The 20,362-nt window shown below is 37.7% G+C and overlaps 2 protein-coding genes across 3 annotated transcripts in view; one reads left to right on the top strand and one right to left on the bottom strand.

Annotated features, from left to right (window-relative positions):
- LOC117302478 (ephrin type-A receptor 8-like) overlaps nt 1–6,732 on the top strand; it is a 33,432-nt gene extending 26,700 nt beyond the window's left edge. For both annotated transcript variants that reach the window (XM_033786436.1, XM_033786435.1), the window contains one exon: nt 537–6,732. In XM_033786436.1, the coding sequence (XP_033642327.1) occupies nt 537–795 (259 nt within the window). In that variant the 3' untranslated portion in view covers nt 796–6,732. The remainder of the gene's footprint in view (nt 1–536) is intronic.
- A 1,467-nt stretch (nt 6,733–8,199) lies between these two features.
- Nucleotides 8,200–20,044, bottom strand: LOC117302475. Its single transcript, XM_033786433.1, has 9 exons — nt 19,966–20,044; nt 18,497–18,706; nt 17,294–17,963; nt 16,455–16,696; nt 15,247–15,323; nt 14,182–14,320; nt 13,527–13,623; nt 11,221–11,331; nt 8,200–9,122 (listed from the first exon to the last, which is right to left on the bottom strand). Exons 2-9 carry the CDS (start codon nt 18,685–18,687, stop codon nt 8,931–8,933), a joined length of 1,719 nt encoding a protein of 572 aa, XP_033642324.1. The 5' UTR covers nt 18,688–18,706; nt 19,966–20,044; the 3' UTR covers nt 8,200–8,930.
- Between the last annotated feature and the right edge of the window lie 318 nt (nt 20,045–20,362).

Here is a 20,362-nt window from a genome sequence, read left to right as displayed (position 1 = left end):
CTAAAGTTTCTACTCTACAACAACTTGAAAACTTTAAGCAATAAACATTCTTGTACCTGCCTCAACAAAATGCCTGCCAAATAAAGTGTTTACTTGAAAGTTTAAGATTACTTTAAGTAAGTTGTATAGTGAGTTTTTACAGAATATTGAAAGTTAGGTTTCTTATAAAGACGTACACCAAGTGAAATGACAAGATGTAAGCAATATTTCCAAATAAAAGACTTTTATTTGTATAAGTCACTCTATGTATTGTAAGCAGTACTTTGATCTACATGTCCTACTGTACCTTAGCTTTACTCAAAGATAGTGTTGTGCCTTGAACTTCCAGCAGGGTGGATCAGTGCACATTACAAGTCTTCATTATCCCCTTGCCTTCATTCTCAATGAGGAAACACACCTGTAGCAATAGCTCGGACAATACTAACACTACTTTATATTACTTCTAAGAAAGATATAGGCATTATTTGTAGCCTACGTTAGGTCAACTTTACAGGTTGTGTAATTTATCTTAAATTCTTGATTTGTTTTCCCCCCAGTGTCAATCAGATGAACAACAGCTTCACTGACCTGACACAGCTCCACTCCGTCACTGAGTGGTTGGACAGCATTAAGATGGGTCGATACAAGGACACCTTCTCCCAGGCTGGTTACGTCCGTCTAGAGGACATCGCTCGCCTCTCCCAAGGAGATCTCCCAAGGCTAGGCGTTAACCTCGTCGGCCACCAAAAGAAGATAATGAAGAGCATTCACTCCATCCGCTCCCACCTGGAGCAAGCTGAGGAGACGCTAGTATAAAGACGGCTGGAGAGGAGACCAGCTTAATGTAGATATCTATGTGGATTTTCTTGTGGACTGTAGGAGACTTCTTTCATTGCAGCGGAACTTTCAGCTGAGAGTGGATTTTGTAAAAACTATCGTGGTGCAGTCAGCCACATTAAAAGAAAGACTCTGATGTTGGTGTTCTATAGCACATCATCTTTAGAGGTCACAAAAGGTCCCTTACCCCTGCCACATTAAATGTGATGTTTATAAGGTTCTCCTGGGAGAATCTTGCCCCAAATTGTGACAAAATACTGGACAAGCTGTGATGGAAGTCCTTATTTCCTTAGGTGGACCATGTCCATATATTGGACAATCATGCTTCTGGCAGCCAGTCATCAGTTGATTGTCTCATACATAGTTGATATGTAGACAGTGGTGGTAGCTTAGCAAGTAAGTGGTTGATGGAAGTGATGAATCTACAATTGAATGCCAACAGATTATTGTTAAACATCACTCTGTATTATGGATTGCTTGGAAAGTTGGTTTGTCTGAATTTGAAGAAGAAATGGACTTCACTAGCCAGAAGGCTATCAAACCAGTGGTCATGGCCACTCAGTCAGTAAGTAAACTAGTCGCTTGACTAGCTGGAAAGCCACATTGGCTACAATCTAGTTGACCGTCATACAAGTTGCCAGCCACTCAGCAACAAGCCAGTTGACTAGCTTGAAAGCCACATTGGCTACAATCTAGCATCCAACAAGTTACCAGCCACTCAGTAAGGCAACAAGCCAGTTGACTAGCTGGAAAGCCACATTGGCTACAATCTAGCATCCAACAAGTTACCAGCCAATCAGTAAGGCAACAAGCCAGTTGACTAGCTGGAAAGCCACATTGGCTACAATCTAGTTGACCGTCATACAAGTTACCAGCCAATCAGCAACAAGCCAGTTGACTAGCTTGAAAGCCACATTGGCTACAATCTAGCATCCAACAAGTTACCAGCCACTCAGTAAGGCAACAAGCCAGTTGACTAGCTGGAAAGCCACATTGGCTACAATCTAGCATCCAACAAGTTACCAGCCACTCAGTAAGGCAACAAGCCAGTTGACTAGCTGGAAAGCCACTTTGGCTACAATCTAGCATCCAACAAGTTACCAGCCAATCAGTAAGGCAACAAGCCAGTTGACTAGCTGGAAAGCCACATTGGCTACAATCTAGTTGACTATCATACAAGTTGCCAGCCACTCAGTGAGACAACAAGCCAAATCACTAGCTGGAAAGCCACATTGGCTACAATCTAGTTGACCATCATACAAGTTGCCAGCCACTCAGTAAGGCAACAAGCCAGTTGACTAGCTGGAAAGCCACAAATCACCATCACTGGCCTGTTTAAACTAGCCAGCCACATACAGTTCTTCTAGCGATTCATCTCAACTGCTGATCAGTTGCAAATGTTAACCAGCAAGCTCGCTGGACCTGCACTATGGTGAAATACAACTCAGTTTCACCTCTTCAACACAAATTGGCTTTAGAAAAGCAACTGGAAATCCATCAAGGAGAGTTCTATAGTAACATTTTAGTATCCAACAAATGAAGGTCAAACAAAACCAAATATCAGAGTCATTGGTAGCTAAGGATGGTTGAATCTAAATGTAGCTTTATAATGTGTCTAGAAATACAGCACAGAAATGAGATATAATCCTTCGTTCTTCGCTGTCATGAAATGAATAGTTTTTAAGATAATTTTCAATTCCCCCAAAAATTATTTGTGCAAAATGTTTGTGGTATACAGCTATCCTATGGATGTATTTCATAGGTTCATCTGGGATAAATAGTTTGTTGCCCTCCCTTTCCCAGGCTTATTGTACATATCTATAAATATGGACAGTTTGTATGATACGTATTGGGTACAAAAGACAGTATGTTACTTGGGTTGACTATTTGGGAACCCAGTTCCGCTCTTTGTTGCCACAAATACAAAGAAACCAACAGATTTCTGAAACTTGACTCCTTTTAGTTCCTTCATTTTAAACCCTTTGGACATCAGTTTGAGAGAGAAGGTATCAAGGGTCCACTTAATTTTAGCTTGATTTAGTTTCTTAATCCAGAAAGATTATACGTTCTCATCTTTTTTACAAAAATTTAAAAGAGAAAAAAAAGTGGAAGGAACATTTTAAGATGACAATCATTGTGTTATATATAAACCACAGATGTTATTTAGTTTCATGTATTTTAATTTCAAAGGTGGTGGGACATTATTTTCAGTTTTAAGAAGAGTTAATCAGCGCTTTGTTTAAGAAATCAAATTAAAAAAGTTGATTGTTTTTTTGTGGAGGATTTGGCGTGTAAATATAAACGGCCGGTAATTATACGTAATCAAAGCATATGAATCTGTCATTTCCATATGTATAATTTATAATTTAAATGTGAATAACGTGTGTGATTTGATAACTCTCAAGCCATTGTCTTTTGTACTTACCCAAAGAGATAAACTATAATCTTGTTATATAACTTGAGGTTGCAAATCATAAATTCTTTAATGCAAAGATGTTTAAAGTTTAAATGCAAGCCTTTCCCTGATTCCCACAGTCGCAATATAATGGCATTTATTCTGTTGATGGGATTAAGTTTGGATTCATCTCCTCTGTTAAAAGCTAGGTCCATGCTTGACTTCCGAACAGAGTGTGGGCTAAACATGTTCATATTAGTATGCACTCATCTTTTCTAGGTCTTGGATATTTTTCTTTGAGCAACACGGAAGAGAAAGGTTCAACTGGTTTGATATAGTTCGGGCAGTGTCTACTGCAAGGCACTGTGTCTACTTCCAGATCACCAACAAGTCCCCTATCCCCAACATGGTAGCCAAAGTCACCAGGTTCAGCCACTTTTCAAGACTGTGTTGGAGTTTGTGACTTCAGTAGTGGCTATTGCTTGATTACTGAAAGCCAATGGTCATAGCCGTAGCCAAAGTCACTTGGTTTGGCCACAATCATGGGTCTTACTACATGAACCTCCCATCTATGAATTTCACATGGGTGAATGGGATAATATGTAAGCATACTAATAGTCTTCTGTACAAGTTGAAATAAGATTTTTGCATGCTAGATTTTTAGATGGTTTTAATCAGTGAAGAAAATGATCATACGTAAACATATGATAAGAAATAATTTTTCGTTTTTTTTATGGTGTCCCTTTTTAAGTTAAGCTAATATATCAGTCCTTCCTTGTACATAAACTAGATTATAAATCTAACTAGATGATAAATCTAAACGCTTTCTAACAGTTGGTTACCTTAACCTTGATCAATTAATCCTAGTTGGAAAACCATATTTGATAGTTAACTCAGTTTAACAACAGCTATCTTGCTAGCTTGATTTAAATTTTAGATTCGTGTTGTTTTTGTTTGATTAAGAAATTCATCAAAAATATTTCCCATTGTCCAAAGTGATTTGGCTGTCTAAGAAAGGCCATATGAATTGTTTTTTACTGGATTTGAGTGCATAAGCCATGTCTTACATATCGGTTAGGGCTAGATCATTCTGACTAGATCTAGAATAAGCACTAAATTCATCTTAAGCCAAAGCCATATTAATCAGACGCCCTAAACTGTCTCGTGTACAATCTTGGGTTTTTAAAATTAGCAAAGGTGTCCCTTTTTTTTTAAAGACAGACTTGGCTTTGGTGGAATTTCCATCTGGCCAAACACCTTTTCCTCCCGCCAGGTCTTGCTTTTTTGTAATTTTTGAAAATCTCTGAGAATTTTGTTGTCTCTACAAAAAAACAAAAAAAATTGAAAAGAAGTACACTGTACAAAAGTACCAATAGTGCGAGTTAGAGTAGAAATAATCATTTAGCGCCATTGTAAAGATATTACTGGTTTGAAAGGGTTACACATGATTTAATTAACTTGTTAATTGGTTGCTTAACATTAACTGTAAAATGGTATTTGTATAGAGTGAAAGATGTACATACTATATTAACCATTTGTGTTTTTCACTAAAACGCTCTGTAAGTTTACCGCTACTATGCGATCTACCGTATTTTATGTTACAGGCCGTTATCAGCACGCGATAAAGAAAGACAATCAGGTTTTCAAAAATATTGCTATGTTTCGTGATTAACATTAATGTTCACATATTTATAATGTGCCTGAGGACGGCCGAAATGTTTGATGGCGAAAAAAAGAAAAGAAAAAAATTAAAAGAGCGTGTTTGGTGAATGTAAATAAAGATCGGCATAAGTGCATTCCAAAAAAGGGGAGAAATGTTTAAACGCTGCCAGTGGTTTCCAAGCTAAAAATAATACTGCTGTACATATACCTGCATAGCTTACGTAGGGTGTCGTGTGTTTTTACGTTGTTGTTGTCATTGGTCTTTTATGTATAGTGCCCTCTGTTGGCCAAGATGGCCAGTCGAGTGGTTAACACAAGATTTAAAGGTGTCACCCTGTTGTGTTTTCCTCCTAAGAAATATATTCAGAAGAACATTGAGTGGATCATTTTCTGCACGATTCTATTGTGAGATAATTTAATGGACGGGCGCACATTTTATTACAAAATGGTATCATGTGAAATGCGTATATGGTACTGCTAACCGTACACAGATTTTATGTCAGTTAAGAAAATGTAAAATGCATTATGTGTGCTGGCATTTTGCCACTTGGTATGTCCACACCAGAACACAGAGTTATTCGGTTTCTATTTCTGTGGTTGCCATAGAACAATTTGGATTATCAAATTGCTACTTGTAAAAATGCTTGTGGCTCAAAAAAATGATAAAAAGCCCAAGCAGTCAAAGGACAGGTTTGATATTTGAATAACCTATTTTTATTGATGTGAATTGTCTGAGGAAAATACAACGAGATTGCAACTTTAGGTTTGTTTTGGTTAGAGTACATAACAGTGTTATCTTTCATCTTTAAGAGTTGGTTTATATATCAGAGGCTTGAATTAACAAAATGGAAAAAGGGTGTTTTAAAGTTTTATTTTTAAGTAATGAATAAGATCAAATAAGGTACTTTTGACAATTTTATTTCAATTAATTTCTTCCAATGCATAATACACAATAATGACGTGTGTAATTGTCGGGTCGTGTAATGTTTGGAGCCATTCTGTATGTCTTTACATAAATTAAAATAACCAAGTAAGTAAATCACTCCACATTTCAACCATTGCATGAACAGCAACCTTAAAAACACTTACACTGCAATAATGTGAAAACAAGTACTAATTATGTCCGCAAGTATCAAGTAACTGCAATCAAAATACTTTCTCCCCACAAAAAAAAGGAAACTAAAAGAAAGTTGTGAATGAAGCTAAATAAACTAAGTGTATAATTGTTAACGAAACTACTGGAATAAATGCCCTCAAAATGTGAAATTTTCCTTTGAACTGATAAGAAATATCAAAGTACTTGAATTGAAAAATTTCTAAAATGTCATCGTTTTTATGAATTTATTTGTTGCTGTACTTAAGGTCTTTTAAATATTGACAACCTGAAACAGTACTGTTTTAATTGTTATTGAGTCAACGTTACTTTACCTGTTTGCCTCATTTGATCGATTTGACGAGGCTGAATGTTTGCACAAGTTCAAAGGTCATAACGACTCATGTGACGTTTTATGTTCATCCCATGCTTCCTGATTATCTTGATTGCCTCCAGCTTGACTTTTAAGCTGCTGATCATGACCTTTGGCCTACAGGTTAAAGGTTAAAACTCGTGGATTTGAGGCTGATTATGTTTTTCTTTTGTAATGTAGTAAAGATGTACAATTTTCTATAAAGATCGCTTTGTTATAATTTGGGTTATGTTTGTATTGGATCTCTCCATGTATGGTTTAGGATGTACTCTAGGGTTCAATGATTGCCATAATGTGTTTCACCAAGAAGCTTGGTCACTATGTGTGTAGATTTCTCCTAAGCTAACTGCAATTGGCAAATGGATGCAAATAAAATTTTCGTAAGGAAAATAAGTCAGAGTTGTGTGTGTTTGATTTGATGTTGTTGCCTTTCCAGAATTTAAGACAGTTTGTTCTTGTTAAAGTGATACTAGGGACTTGTGATACTGTGAGTTAAAAATATCAACATGTTCAAGAAATTGGACACTAAAGTTTCTAGCCTGCCTTTAATTGGTGCAACCTTTTCAGTGTACAACAAAACAAACTTGGTTACTGTTGACCTCCTCTAGATGTCTTCGTTCATCCGATTCTTCGTTATTAAACTATTTTTGTGATGTCAATCTATTGATGAAAAAAAAGATCATTTTTACAAATCTACACTTAAACTGTATGATTTGTTACAAACTAAAGTAAATAGTTAAAACTTGAAAAATTACTGTCTTTCCGGTGTGCAGCAAAACACAGTTGAAAACATGTTATTTTTTCACTTTTTCATTTACAATTTACAAAAACATTTTCCAGTTACAAAATTCTCTTTAGTAACATTGAATTATTGTTAACTGAGCAAACTCTGTGTACTCAATTCTGTCGTTCAACAAAGTACACTACTAAATCCAAAGTGTAGATTCATGATAGAAATCCTTCAGCTGGTACATTCTATCCACGAATCTACACTTTCTCGCCGATTCTCCTCAACTTTAGTCGTCTCCCCTAGCATGCAGTTCTAGGGGGATACATTTGGGTTATTTTCTCATGCAAGTCTCATTTTCTATAGATTTCCCCTGAGTAATGACTTAAAATGCTCCTTTCACATTTTATAAAAAGTTATAAATGTATTTTCCATTTTGATAAAGCCATATGGAAAACACGTTTGTATAAAATGTGTATTAACTCTGCATGTTCTGTACAACTATTATGTATAAATTTTAAAACCTTTAAATGTCTACTAAATAAAAAATGTGACAAAAACAGCAAATTTAACTCGAGAAATTTTATACATTATATTCCTATTACACTAAATAAAACTTTGCTTAAAAACCATCAGAAAAATGTACAATACGATTCCATATAAATTCTTTATAAAATACAATTATCAAGAAAGTTTAAGAACAGATTTTTCAAAAAATTCTATCAATATGCCTATGGCTGTAAAGGATCTCTATCCGAAGTGATCTTTTACCTCTACATTAAAGTCCCCCTTCTATAAGTGGATCCTTACAAGAGTACATTCAGAGTGGGTGTCGTTGTACAATAACAAATTCCTGGAAAATGGCTTTACAAAGACTTAACTTGTGATGAATCTCTTGGAGTAGGGGGGTAATCTTTTAGGGGATTTTCAGACCCGCTCTATGGCAAATGGAGAAACTAGAGGTTTAGACAAAGGAGAGATATTTCTTCTCCCCACGGATGATAATAAATTCAGGGGTCGATTTCACAAAGAGTTAGGACTAGTCTTATCTCTAGTTAGGACGAGTTACTCGTCCTAACTTAGGACTAGCCATACGTTTTTTATATCTCCTAGGACTAGTCCTAAGTTAGGACTAGTCCTAACTCTTTGTGAAATCCACCCCAGTTTGAACCTTGTCATTAGTCAGGATCTAGAAGTAGGTTGTCCAGATTTGCAAAGAATTGGTGTGCATTTTTGAATTTGAAGATATGAGTCAAAAAGACATTAGCGTGACCAGAAACCTTTAGGCCGGCAACCCAATCATAACTTCAGGCACTTGACATGACCCATCTGCCGATTATGGGATTAGCTTGGTTTTTTTTATTAGGAGGAAATTATTTATTGAAGCAGTGTATTTTTATGAATATATTTCAGAAATAAAGTAATAAGGGATAATTAATAAAATGTTATCAAACAATAAACTAAGGGAAACTGACTAGGTAAATTTTAAATGGTTTGGGATTAAAAAAAGAAATAATTACCCACGACCTCCGGATTAACATGTCGGCGCTCTATCAATTGAGATATCAAGCCCTATGTTGGCAGTCTCTATTTTGTCAATCCATTTCTATCATTCATGTAGCCAGGGATCACACCCTAGATTACATTACAACCTGTGAAGCGGCAGCCAGGGGATCACCTTAAGGGTGACGGAATGATCAAAAGTGTTGCACAAATTTTTATATCGATTCTTACAAAAGTGGGCAACATACCTGATCTGTTTTTTCAACCCATATCATTTGTAATAAATTGCCTTACACAACAGTTTGAAAGCAAAGAAGATTTGAGAACAATATATCACACAATCCAGAAATATAAATCAGTTTTAGATAACATTGTATGAGGAAGAATTTGGTCTTGGTGGAAGGCGGGCTACAGACATACCAACTCTCTCAAGCTTCTGTAGGTTAAGTTGAAGGGCATGAGAGCGATTCAGAAGCTCCTGGGTGTGCTTGGATATTCTTGAAGCTCGACCGGAGCGACTCTCTTGGAAAGTTTGGTCTTGTGCTGGATAAGACTGTTGGATAATTATATCAAAGATAATGTTTCAGTAAATAATTACTTTAATTTATAGCACACATTAGGCCTGTTCGACTAGTGAAATGTACTACTCGAAATAGCCTTTGACACTAGTCACGACTAATTTATAATTCCAAAGATGCATTGCGCCATGTTTGCTGCAGTGAAATGTTCTACTCGAAATAGCCTTTGACACTAGTCACGACTAATTTATAATTCCAAAGATGCATTGCGTCATGTTTGCTGCAGTGAAATGTACTACTCGAAATAGCCTTTGACACTAGTCACGACTAATTTATAATTCCAAAGATGCATTGCGTCATGTTTGCTGCAGTGAAATGTACTACTCGAAATAGCCTTTGACACTAGTCACGACTAATTTATAATTCCAAAGATGCATTGCGTCATGTTTGCTGCAGTGAAATGTACTACTCGAAATAGCCTTTGACACTAGTCACGACTAATTTATAATTCCAAAGATGCATTGCGTCATGTTTGCTGCAGTGAAATGTACTACTCGAAATAGCCTTTGACACTAGTCACGACTAATTTATAATTCCAAAGATGCATTGCGTCATGTTTGCTGCAGTGAAATGTACTACTCGAAATAGCCTTTGACACTAGTCACGACTAATTTATAATTCCAAAGATGCATTGCGTCATGTTTGCTGCAGTGAAATGTACTACTCGAAATAGCCTTTGACACTAGTCATGACTAATTTATAATTCCAAAGATGCATTGCGTCATGTTTGCTGCAGTGAAATGTACTACTCGAAATAGCCTTTGACACTAGTCACGACTAATTTATAATTCCAAAGATGCATTGCGTCATGTTTGCTGCAGTGAAATGTACTACTCGAAATAGCCTTTGACACTAGTCACGACTAATTTATAATTCCAAAGATGCATTGCGTCATGTTTGCTGCAGTGAAATGTACTACTCGAAATAGCCTTTGACACTAGTCACGACTAATTTATAATTCCAAAGATGCATTGCGTCATGTTTGCTGCAGTGAAATGTACTACTCGAAATAGCCTTTGACACTAGTCACGACTAATTTATAATTCCAAAGATGCATTGCGTCATGTTTGCTGCAGTGAAATGTACTACTCGAAATAGCCTTTGACACTAGTCACGACTAATTTATAATTCCAAAGATGCATTGGTTTTTATTTGGTTTTTACTGCGCCTTGAACACCCAGCAGGGTGGATATGTGCGCATTACAAGTCTTATTATTATTATTATTATTATTATTATTATTGCGTCATGTTTGCTGCAGTGAAATGTACTACTCGAAATAGCCTTTGACACTAGTCACGACTAATTTATAATTCCAAAGATGCATTGCGTCATGTTTGCTGCAGGCACAATACAGTAAAATTCACGCTGAAAGGATTGAGGGAATGTGTCACTGATGTCTTATTGTGTTTTGTAAGTAGATTATGATTGTAGTGAATAGTTGTGAGCGACACAATTGGTTTGTAAAACAGGTAGTTACAGAGCACAGTTCGTTGAAAGTTTAGCCTACTAAAACACTACAGAATTTTAGGATACATTAGATGAACAAACACAGTATTTTACTACCTAATGTACATAAATTCATTTTGTTTTGCTATTATTATTATTTGCTAATTGTTTGTATATATCTTGCAGGGTGATTGCACGAAGTTTAAATGTGATGAGGACACCCTGTTTTTGATCTCATACGTGGTTAACTGTTTTAAACATATTTCTAAATAGATATTTTTTTTTTGAACGGACGGCTACACATGTAACCAATCGTTTCAGTAACAGTTACACGTTTACAAATATAGTCATAATCGAACAGGCTAGACATGGTTACAAGATTGGTGATAACTGGGTGATATGTTTCATCAGATAGGTGATAGACTAACTCTAGCTGGGTGAAACTAAGCTGGTTATTAACACGCCTGGTAATAGATTTAAACAAATCGTCATTACAAAAATGGGCAATGGATTTGACATGGATAGGTCAGGAAACAGATCAAGTAGAAACTAACTGATGAACTGAACAGGAGTAGATAACTGCACTTCAGACTTCTATCTTTATCAAAGTAGTTGAGTTAACTTACCATAAGATTAAGCACATTGGTTCCCATCTTGTTTATAGAGTCCTTAAGATCAATATTGGAAGCTGTTGGCAGCATAGATGGTTTAGAGCTCTCCCAACCAGCAAGACAATGCTACAAATAAAAAGAATAAACAAAACAGATACAACTTTTCTTTTAATGTTGGATAATTTATCTAGTTGATATTTATCGATATAAATACAGAAGTATGATTTCAAAGTACTGTTGTAGGCCTATAGTTTAAATCCTGGTCATGACACTTTGTACTGTTGTAGGCCTATAGTTCAAATCCTGGTCATGACACTTTGTACTGTTGTAGGCCTATAGTTTAAATCCTGGTCATGACACTTTGTACTGTTGTAGGCCTATAGTTTAAATCCTGGTCATGACACTTTGTACTGTTGTAGGCCTATAGTTTAAATCCTGGTCATGACACTTTGTACTGTTGTAGGCCTATAGTTTAAATCCTGGTCATGACACTTTGTACTGTTGTAGGCCTATAGTTTAAATCCTGGTCATGACACTTTGTACTGTTGTAGGCCTATAGTTTAAATCCTGGTCATGACACTTTGTACTGTTGTAGGCCTATAGTTTAAATCCTGGTCATGACACTTTGTACTGTTGTAGGCCTATAGTTTAAATCCTGGTCATGACACTTTGTACTGTTGTAGGCCTATAGTTTAAATCCTGGTCATGACACTTTGTGCCCTAGAGCAAGTTAAAACCATAGTTACTTTGTCAAAAGTTGGGAAGGTACATGTATTGCATTCAGCTCTACCAGCCTGGCTCTAATTTGATTATACCAGGGAGGTGAACTTCGGAAACATGCCCCTTCTAATTTGGGGGTCAAACTTTGGGTTGCCTGCAATTTTTTTTTTCATTTTTGGCAATCTTACCCTCTTATTTCTTCCTTTGATGATACTTTTTTCGTCAACAACCATTCTTATGGCTTTGTTATTTGAGGATCGGTGGTATAAAAAAAATTCTCTTGCAATGAAATGTTCTTGGTTTAAAGGCAGTGGACACTATTGGTAATTACTCAAAATAATTATTAGCACAACACCTTTCTTGGTGACGAGTAATGGGGAGAGGTTGATGGTATAAAACATTGTGAGAAACGGCTCCCTCTGAAGTGCCATAGTTTTCGAGAAAGAAGTAATTTCCACGAATTTGATTTCGAGACCTCAGATTTAGAACTTGAGGTCTCGAAATCAACCATCTAAACGCACACAACTTTGTGTGACAAGGGTGTTTTTTACTTTCATTATTATCTCGCAAGTTCGATGACCGATTGAGCTCAAATTTTCACAGGTTTGTTATTTTATGCATATGTTTAGATACACCAACTGTGAAGGCTAGTTTTGACTATTACCAATAGTGTCCACTGCCTTTAACCACTGGTCAGCGACGCACATTCCTCCGTCAACTCCTCCAAAATAAATTTAAAATCCACAAAAGATGTATAAAACTTTAAAGTAATAGCTTAAAAGAGAATTCCAAAAGTTTAAGGTTACATTTCGGTTGTATGAATTTAGTTGTTTTCTCATGAAAAGATCATCTCTAAGCTACAAAGCCATCGGCCGACATCTTGCATTTTCAGAGGGCTTGTACAACATCGACAACAGAGGGCGCTTTCCTGCATTTGGAATAGTCTTGGCCCAAGGCGTCAATGATCGGTACTGCATAATGTAGTATGTACATGATGTACTGCACTTTAGTGAAAGCTGACGTTTTGGGTCAAGACTAGTCTAGTCCAAGACTAGTCCATCTGCGTAGTGGTTGAATTGATGGCGAGTTGACGGCAAGTAGTAGGACCGGTGCGTCGCGCGCAATCGCGGCCACATTAAATTTAGCGCAAATCACGACTTGTCAAACCATTTTACGAACTTTGAAACATAGATTGTACCACCGTACCCCTCATTTATTGCGACAAGGAACCATTGTTTGATTCTAAGATACAACTAGACTGTTTTCAGTTATTCACCAGTAATTTTTTCACTTTTTAAAAATAAAATGAGAAATTGGGACCGTCCCGATTTTTAGGGTCTTCAAAACTCAGAAACCGGGACTCATGTCCCGGGAAAACCGGGACAGTTGGCAGGTCTGTGATACCCTTGCCTACATCCTCACATGTATGAAAGGGGTAACCATGTTTCAACCCAGCAATAGGTGCCATGTGCCACTGGTGGCAGTTGATTTGGGTCGATGGCCCATACCAGCTAAGTGTAGCCCACACCTTGGATTGGCAGACCGTGGCCTCATAATGTTAGGTGATCTCTCAAAAACATTTGAAGTGAGTATGTGTTTACCTGGGACAGTCCAACAGAGTCAGTAGGGTCATAGCTCTTTCTTCGATGAGGTCGGATCCTGTATGGAGAGGCTAGGGTTGACCTTGGTATACTCACACTGTCATATATAGATAATAAATAATAATAATAATAAAGACATGTAATTTGCACAATCCACAAAGATAAATTTTGAGAAGGGACTTCAATTTTCTGATGCAAAGACAAGATCTATGATTAAGTGGTAGAGAGTTCCAGATCCGTGGCCCAGCTAAAGAAAAAGACCCATCACCCCAGGAGTGTCGATATGCTAAAAGGTTGACAAGGTTAAAGTTCATAATCCATGAATCATGATAAAGCCTGGTCCATACTTCCTACCAATTCAAAGAGAGTTTTGACGTTACATGTACATGGATGTGTTCGCAGTGAATGTGTCGCAGGAGTTGAACACAGTTCAACTGATGCAAATTATTTGTTACGTAAAAATTTGTATCGCATTCACAGGAAATATGATCTGGGTTTAAGTAAGACAATTTTGCCCCAAAACTATCCAACCAACAAACGACAAATACTTTTTTCGGGCCAACGTTAGCAACATAAATTATTTTATTACAAGCATTCAAATTCATGCATTTTCCCTATTCTACTCAAACCTGATTATAGTTAAAGGAATATTTACCGTATGTAGGACGGGGAGGTGGAGGCTGGCTGCTTCAGTTTCCGACGGTCATTGCAAACCGCACACAAGCTCTCACCATACTGGGTGCCATGTAGAGGTACAGCAAACAGACGAGGGTTCAATGTGTAGTTATGAATACCTGGCCAGAAATACAACATGTTTTAAAGTTAAAACACTTTCATTATAAATAGTTTTGCCGAACAATTCATTGACTAGTCATGGTTGAGACTCATTGAATATGAACCAGGACACTAAATTAACACTGGACCGCAGGCCTAAGGCCAGTGGGTCGAGTCGTGGACCGGTAAACCAAAAACTAGCCAGCTCTCTGTGTGTCGGGTTGAAGTCCTTTTCCCCAATTCATTTTCCTGTTACCCCCCCCCCCCCCAAAAAAAAAAAAAGTGGTCACCTGTTCCACCTTGTTAATAAAATCAAAACAAAAACAGAATAAAATAATGTTTGGATTGATGTGTTTGCAGATTCCTGGTGTGGCGCTTTCAGTCTTCCGCCATGTTCAGTTTTCCGGGTGACGTAGCCGGACATTTCACCACGTTGTTGGAACGGTTTAAGCTTTCCGGCGTGTTCAGTTTTCCGGGTGACGTAGCCAGACAAAAATACAGCCGCGAGTACCCTGGCGAGTACTGTAGTTCTCTCAGTGACCCCAAATTGTGTATTATTACGATTCTTTTCTGTTTAGTCACATTCTCTTTCCCCATCTTTACACGTATTCATGCGTACAGCTTTAAGCAGGTCACACTGCTTGTGCCACACCACATTCTCTCATACGATCCACGCGTTCGCCGCTCGTTGTACTCGTGGACGCCGCCATGACTACAGCTACCGGAGAGTAACACGGATGACTCAATACAGCACTAAAAATTGACTACTTTTGCTTGCTGTGCGCAGGCATCGCATGACGTAATGTTACCGTATTTGGTAATTCGGAAAACTGAACACAGTGGAAAGTTGAAACCGCCACACCGGGTCTCCTCCTTTGCTAATTTGTGATAAGACAAAGTTTAAATTTTCTAGGAATTAACTGCATTACAACAGGGATAAACTTACATGTATGTTTATCTACATCAGCAACCTCCTCATCAGACTGAGCTGTGGTCATCTGGAAACTTGCTGTGATATTTGGTCTGAAAACAATTTATGTTGTTAATGATGACAACCACTATTTGTAATTTACACAACTGTATTGGTCAATGGATGGTGAAGTTGTAGACAAATAAAAATGGAAACCAAGTAAGAAAACAAGAATAAAAAGTCAGCTATTAACAACAGGTGGGGAACAAAACAGTTCAAGGCAACAAACAAAGAAACAAGCAACTAAGTCAATAACTCAGGAGGTACATAATATGCAATGCCATCTTGAAAAGGTGAGTCTTGGGAGCAACATCAACAGTGTTCAGCAGAAATAATAGGAATATAAATCAAAACCCAATTTGCATATAACACACAAACACTGTTGTGCCTAACTACGGGATTGCCTGTAGATGAACAAGAAGTGCCTTTCTTGAACTCTCACTTCTAGTACTATTATATATGTCCACTTTACTTCCCATGTGGCTTTTTGCTTGGTATCTGAAAGAAAAAGCAAAATCCCTTTAACATGCTTCTAAGTTGATCCCCTGGTTGAAGCTTCCCAGGTTGTATAGTAAACTTAGTGATCCCTGGCTACACAGATGCCAGCGATCGTATGGCTTCTGACTGGGACAACTCGCTCGTCGGACAACTCGACCGTTCCGACAACTCGAGGGATGAGACAGCTCGATTGTTCGGACAGCTCGACGGACGTTTTTGTTCAACTGTCAGACAACTCGACTTATAGGACCAAGACAAGTCAACGGATGGCCATGACAGGGGCCTCAGCAAGGGACGTTCACAGGGCCGGGAAGGGGGCGGGCGGGTTAGGGTTAGGGTAAGGGTGTTGGTTAGGGTTAGGATTAACAGGAAATTTGTGTAAACATGCAAGTAACAGAGGTCAACCGCTCAACCGTTGACCTGTCTTGGATATTGGTCGAGCTGTCTCAAAGTCTAGTCGTCTGGAAGTCACGTTGTCTGAACGGTCGAGTTGTCAGACGGACGAGTTGTCCAATAACCTTGTCTGACTGGCACCCCCAAAAAACATTTGACAAAATATGGAGGCCCCATATGCCTACATAGATAGATAGCTCAGTTGTTACAGCACTAGCACGTTAGTCTGGAGGTCGTTGTTCTAGTAGATTGTTCTTTGATCAATCCCAAATCAAGTTTTGTTGAATACTTACTCCTCTGTTAATGACTTGTGAACACACTCCTCTCTGTTTGCTTGCCGGAACTGCCGCATCTCTTCAAAGAAATCTTCTGACTGCTTATTGGTTGGGGAGTCTGAATCTAATAAGCCTGCTATCCAATCATAGCCAAGAAGGGGTTTGGTTCGATTACTGAGGGTTTCGTTGGCTATGTCTGTGTCTGGGCCAAACAAGATGGATGCATTTGGGGATCCACGGAAACTCACCCTGTTCCTTGACTGAAAACACAGATGAAACAAAATTTAATAAAACTATCAAACAAATATCAAAACAACAATGCTGCAAACTTTGAACTTGACTATTATTTAAAAAATATACTCATTTCATCAGTCGTTCCATGAACTGACAAATCTTCCACCAATCAAAAAGTTTTTGCAAATCATTTTTGATGCAAATTATTAATTAACTAATTACTGTCAATATTTTCAGCAAGTTTCAGTACCTTTAAATGTCACTGTTTTGGAATGACACTAATTAGTATTTACGTAAATAACTTTTAACTGGATTTGCCATTTTGTAACTTCAGGAAATGAAGTATCGATGATATGTACTGAGCGCAACAGTGCACGTGCAGTTTAGGCGAGTGTGTGACATTTGTGTTTCACAAAGTGACCTGTCTTGAAGCGATAGTTAGCTCTGGCAGTTTTGGAAAGACCCAGGGATGAAAAAGCTCTATCAAACAACATTATATTATTTTTGTTTACAGTTAATTCAAAGCTTCAAGTCTTACTAATATTTCAAGTAAAAGAGAGCAACCATTGGGTATGTCAAATCTTAGTTTTTTTCCAGCAAATTCTTTTATTTCTTTTCAGCACCTTGTTCATTTTGGCTCCTGGCGTTGTTAAAATTGACTTAGGTCTGGCTGCAACAAGACTTCTTGTCTGCTGTCGATCATTCCCATCTGCTAAAAGTTGCCCTGCGAAACTTCTTTGTATCCGACCTTCGTTGGTAACCTGCTGACTCTCCCTGTTCAGCTGGTAGTAAGATTCCTCATGTGCTAACTCAAGAGGCCGCCGATATCCATACCTTGACCCATGACCCATAATGTTCTCCTTTTCGGACAGTGGCGGTGGAAGCAAACTTGATGTTTCCAGCTGAACTGACATAGCCCTTGATCCACGACTATTCTGATTTGAAGTAAAGGAAAGTTGGGCTGTCTGTGGTCGTGATTTTGGTGATTTCTTTTGGATTGACCCCTTCCGCCTGCCACTTGCACTCTTTGAAGTCCCTCGTCTTCGGGAGGCTGTGATGCTCTTTTCAGCTTCCTTTAACTTCTCTGGACTATGTCCAAATGCAGAACTGCTCTCACTCAGGAAACTTTGGTACAATCGATTTGGTGTTTCAGTTGCCGTTGGTTTAGTTGTTGAATTCTCCATCATGTCCGCTGATTGGTTGGAGTATTTAGGTGTACTTGTAAGACGTTTTCTATGGCCACTCAAGTTCTTGTGCCGAATTGATGACACTGTTGATAGGTTCAGCGGATCCCTGTGAAGGAAAAAAGGAGAGATTTAACTTTGTTTGTCTCAGAGTTGTTTACTTGTGTGTGTGGCCTCTGTTGTTTATTGCAGACACCATTTTGGTCATGTTTCTTGTGTGTGAAATGCAGCATAGAATTAAACCAAACACAGTCATTGAAACAAACACAAACAATGCGTTATGATTGTATAGCAACTTCCGAGATGAGCAAACCCTGGTATATTGTGCCATACACATCCATTCAGAATTGTGCATGGGTGTTCACAGTCTCTTAAGTAACTACGCAAAAGCTTGCCCCTAATCACGTGGCATAGCAAACGTCTCCATAGTCTGAAAAATTCAAATGTAAGCGTTGCATCGTACCCAAGTGAGTCATTGTACCAGACATTATTCAAATCTAACTCGCAAATGGCTAATTGCAGATTATGCTTCCTGCCTGGATTTATGGAAAACAATTTCAAAAGCGTGACCAACTGAACTGTTCCCCAAACCAAAGGTGTGCTTTCCATTTCAGTGCTTTCTACTTTAATAGCATTCTGTACCTCTGAAATCGGACATTTAATTCTGCAGGCTTTTCTCGTAGAACGTTTTTTGGAAACTTGTTTGAAGGGCTCCCTCTACTGGCAACTGTTGACCTGACGGATTCCCTCAAGTTGTGCTGTCCTTTTTCCAGTGCTTTGAGAAGGGACGAGTTCTGGGCTCTAAGTCGTTCTATGTCACTCATGTCACTCATGATGATTGCAGTTTACTATCTAGATGGTAGTGAACAAAAAGTATCAAAAACAAGTTTGTTTATTTTATTGAACACATTATGATTACCACCAAGTTTCCTAAATTTTATTTTTAAAATTTGTTTGTTGCTAATTGCTAAATGTCATCAATGAACCAATGAGTGGTGTTTCATGGCTGAGCAGATACGAACATTTGACTCAACTCAAGCTCTAGGCTGCATGTCTGGTGTTTCTAATCAGCAGAGTGTGGGCTTGAGTCCCAGTCGTGACACCTGTGTCCCTATAAAAAATGATGGTGCTTGGCTTTGCATGGTGTGGAGAATAAGGGTATAATAATAAATAAGAAACTTGTGCATGCCGTGTGGTACAACCATGTGTAAAATCTCTTTTTTGAGGGAGTGTTCAGGGGCTCTTTTCAGAGCAACACTCCCGGCGCAAAAGAGATTTTACACATGTCCCATGGATGTACCCGAAGTTTACTATTCATAGTTACTCTTATTTTTTTTTCATAGTTACTCTTATATAATCACTTTATTATGATTTATGACATGAGTATGACTAGAGTCTAGAATTATGCAGAGCTAAGTAGTTTATTTATTGTCAAAATCAAAGTTCAACAACTTATATTGAACATGCATTTGCAATGCAAGTGTCCATGACCATGGATGATCTGATGATGGTCATTTTCATCCTGCCTGTCTGTGGCACAAGCTGTGCTTTTTAATTTTGGAAAAGTTTCCGTATGGCGCCACCACTTTTTCATTTGATATGAAATAATATAGTATCTTATTTACTTCAATTAGATAACCCTTTTTGTAAAAATTTGTGAAAAAGTGGTGGCGCCATACGGAAAGTTATCCTTAATTTTTGTCAAGCATCAAACAACAAAACGTTTCTTGACAAAATCAAAATGGTGTTTGGTAGAAACTTACCGACTTCTTAATCTTAGTTTTTTTAATTAAGGTATTTAAAAAAAATTATAGCATGAATTTATGGAGAATTTTCTTCCTCCAAATCCATGTTTAGGTTTGTAGGTGACACTGATTTTGCCTCGACGATCACAAAACTGTATAGAGTGGTACAAATTTGGAACAATTTGCCTGAGTCATTTATTTCTGCATCAAATGTGGCTCCACCATTCATCATTTCAAGAGAAAACTGAGAGTTCTGCCCATCGACGAATAGGACTAACCAACCAAGTATACCAACTAATTATTGGCTAAATCAATAGCAATAATAATAAACCAGTTTAAAAATGCTCAAAAGAATTAAATTCTTACCGTGTATTCACCAAATTTCAAGTTGAATTGGTTCCGATTTTCTAAAATATTTTTTGCCATGCAACATGCAGCAGACGACACAACAAAAAAAAAGTAATCAAAAAATGTACGTTTCCCGAGGTGCATTGGAGTCGGTCGCATTCATTTATCAAAAAGGGGTAAATACTTGTATTTGCTGTATTCTTTTAATCTAATTCATAATAATTTAATTCACTATTTTGTACACAAATGTTAAAAATAAACTGTGTTTCACCATGTTTTCACTCGAGTATAAATTGTAATGATCGAAACAGTTTTTAAATATTATGTTTTAGTTTTATAATGAACGTTTCCCACTAAAAATGGAACGTCCAAATAGCAGGTACAGTAACCTATGACCTTCGTAGTTCTGTCAGCC

Source organism: Asterias rubens, chromosome 18 (genome assembly GCF_902459465.1).
Source record: "Asterias rubens chromosome 18, eAstRub1.3, whole genome shotgun sequence".
NCBI lineage: Eukaryota > Metazoa > Echinodermata > Asteroidea > Forcipulatida > Asteriidae > Asterias > Asterias rubens.
This window is presented reverse-complemented; position numbering and strand designations above follow the sequence as displayed.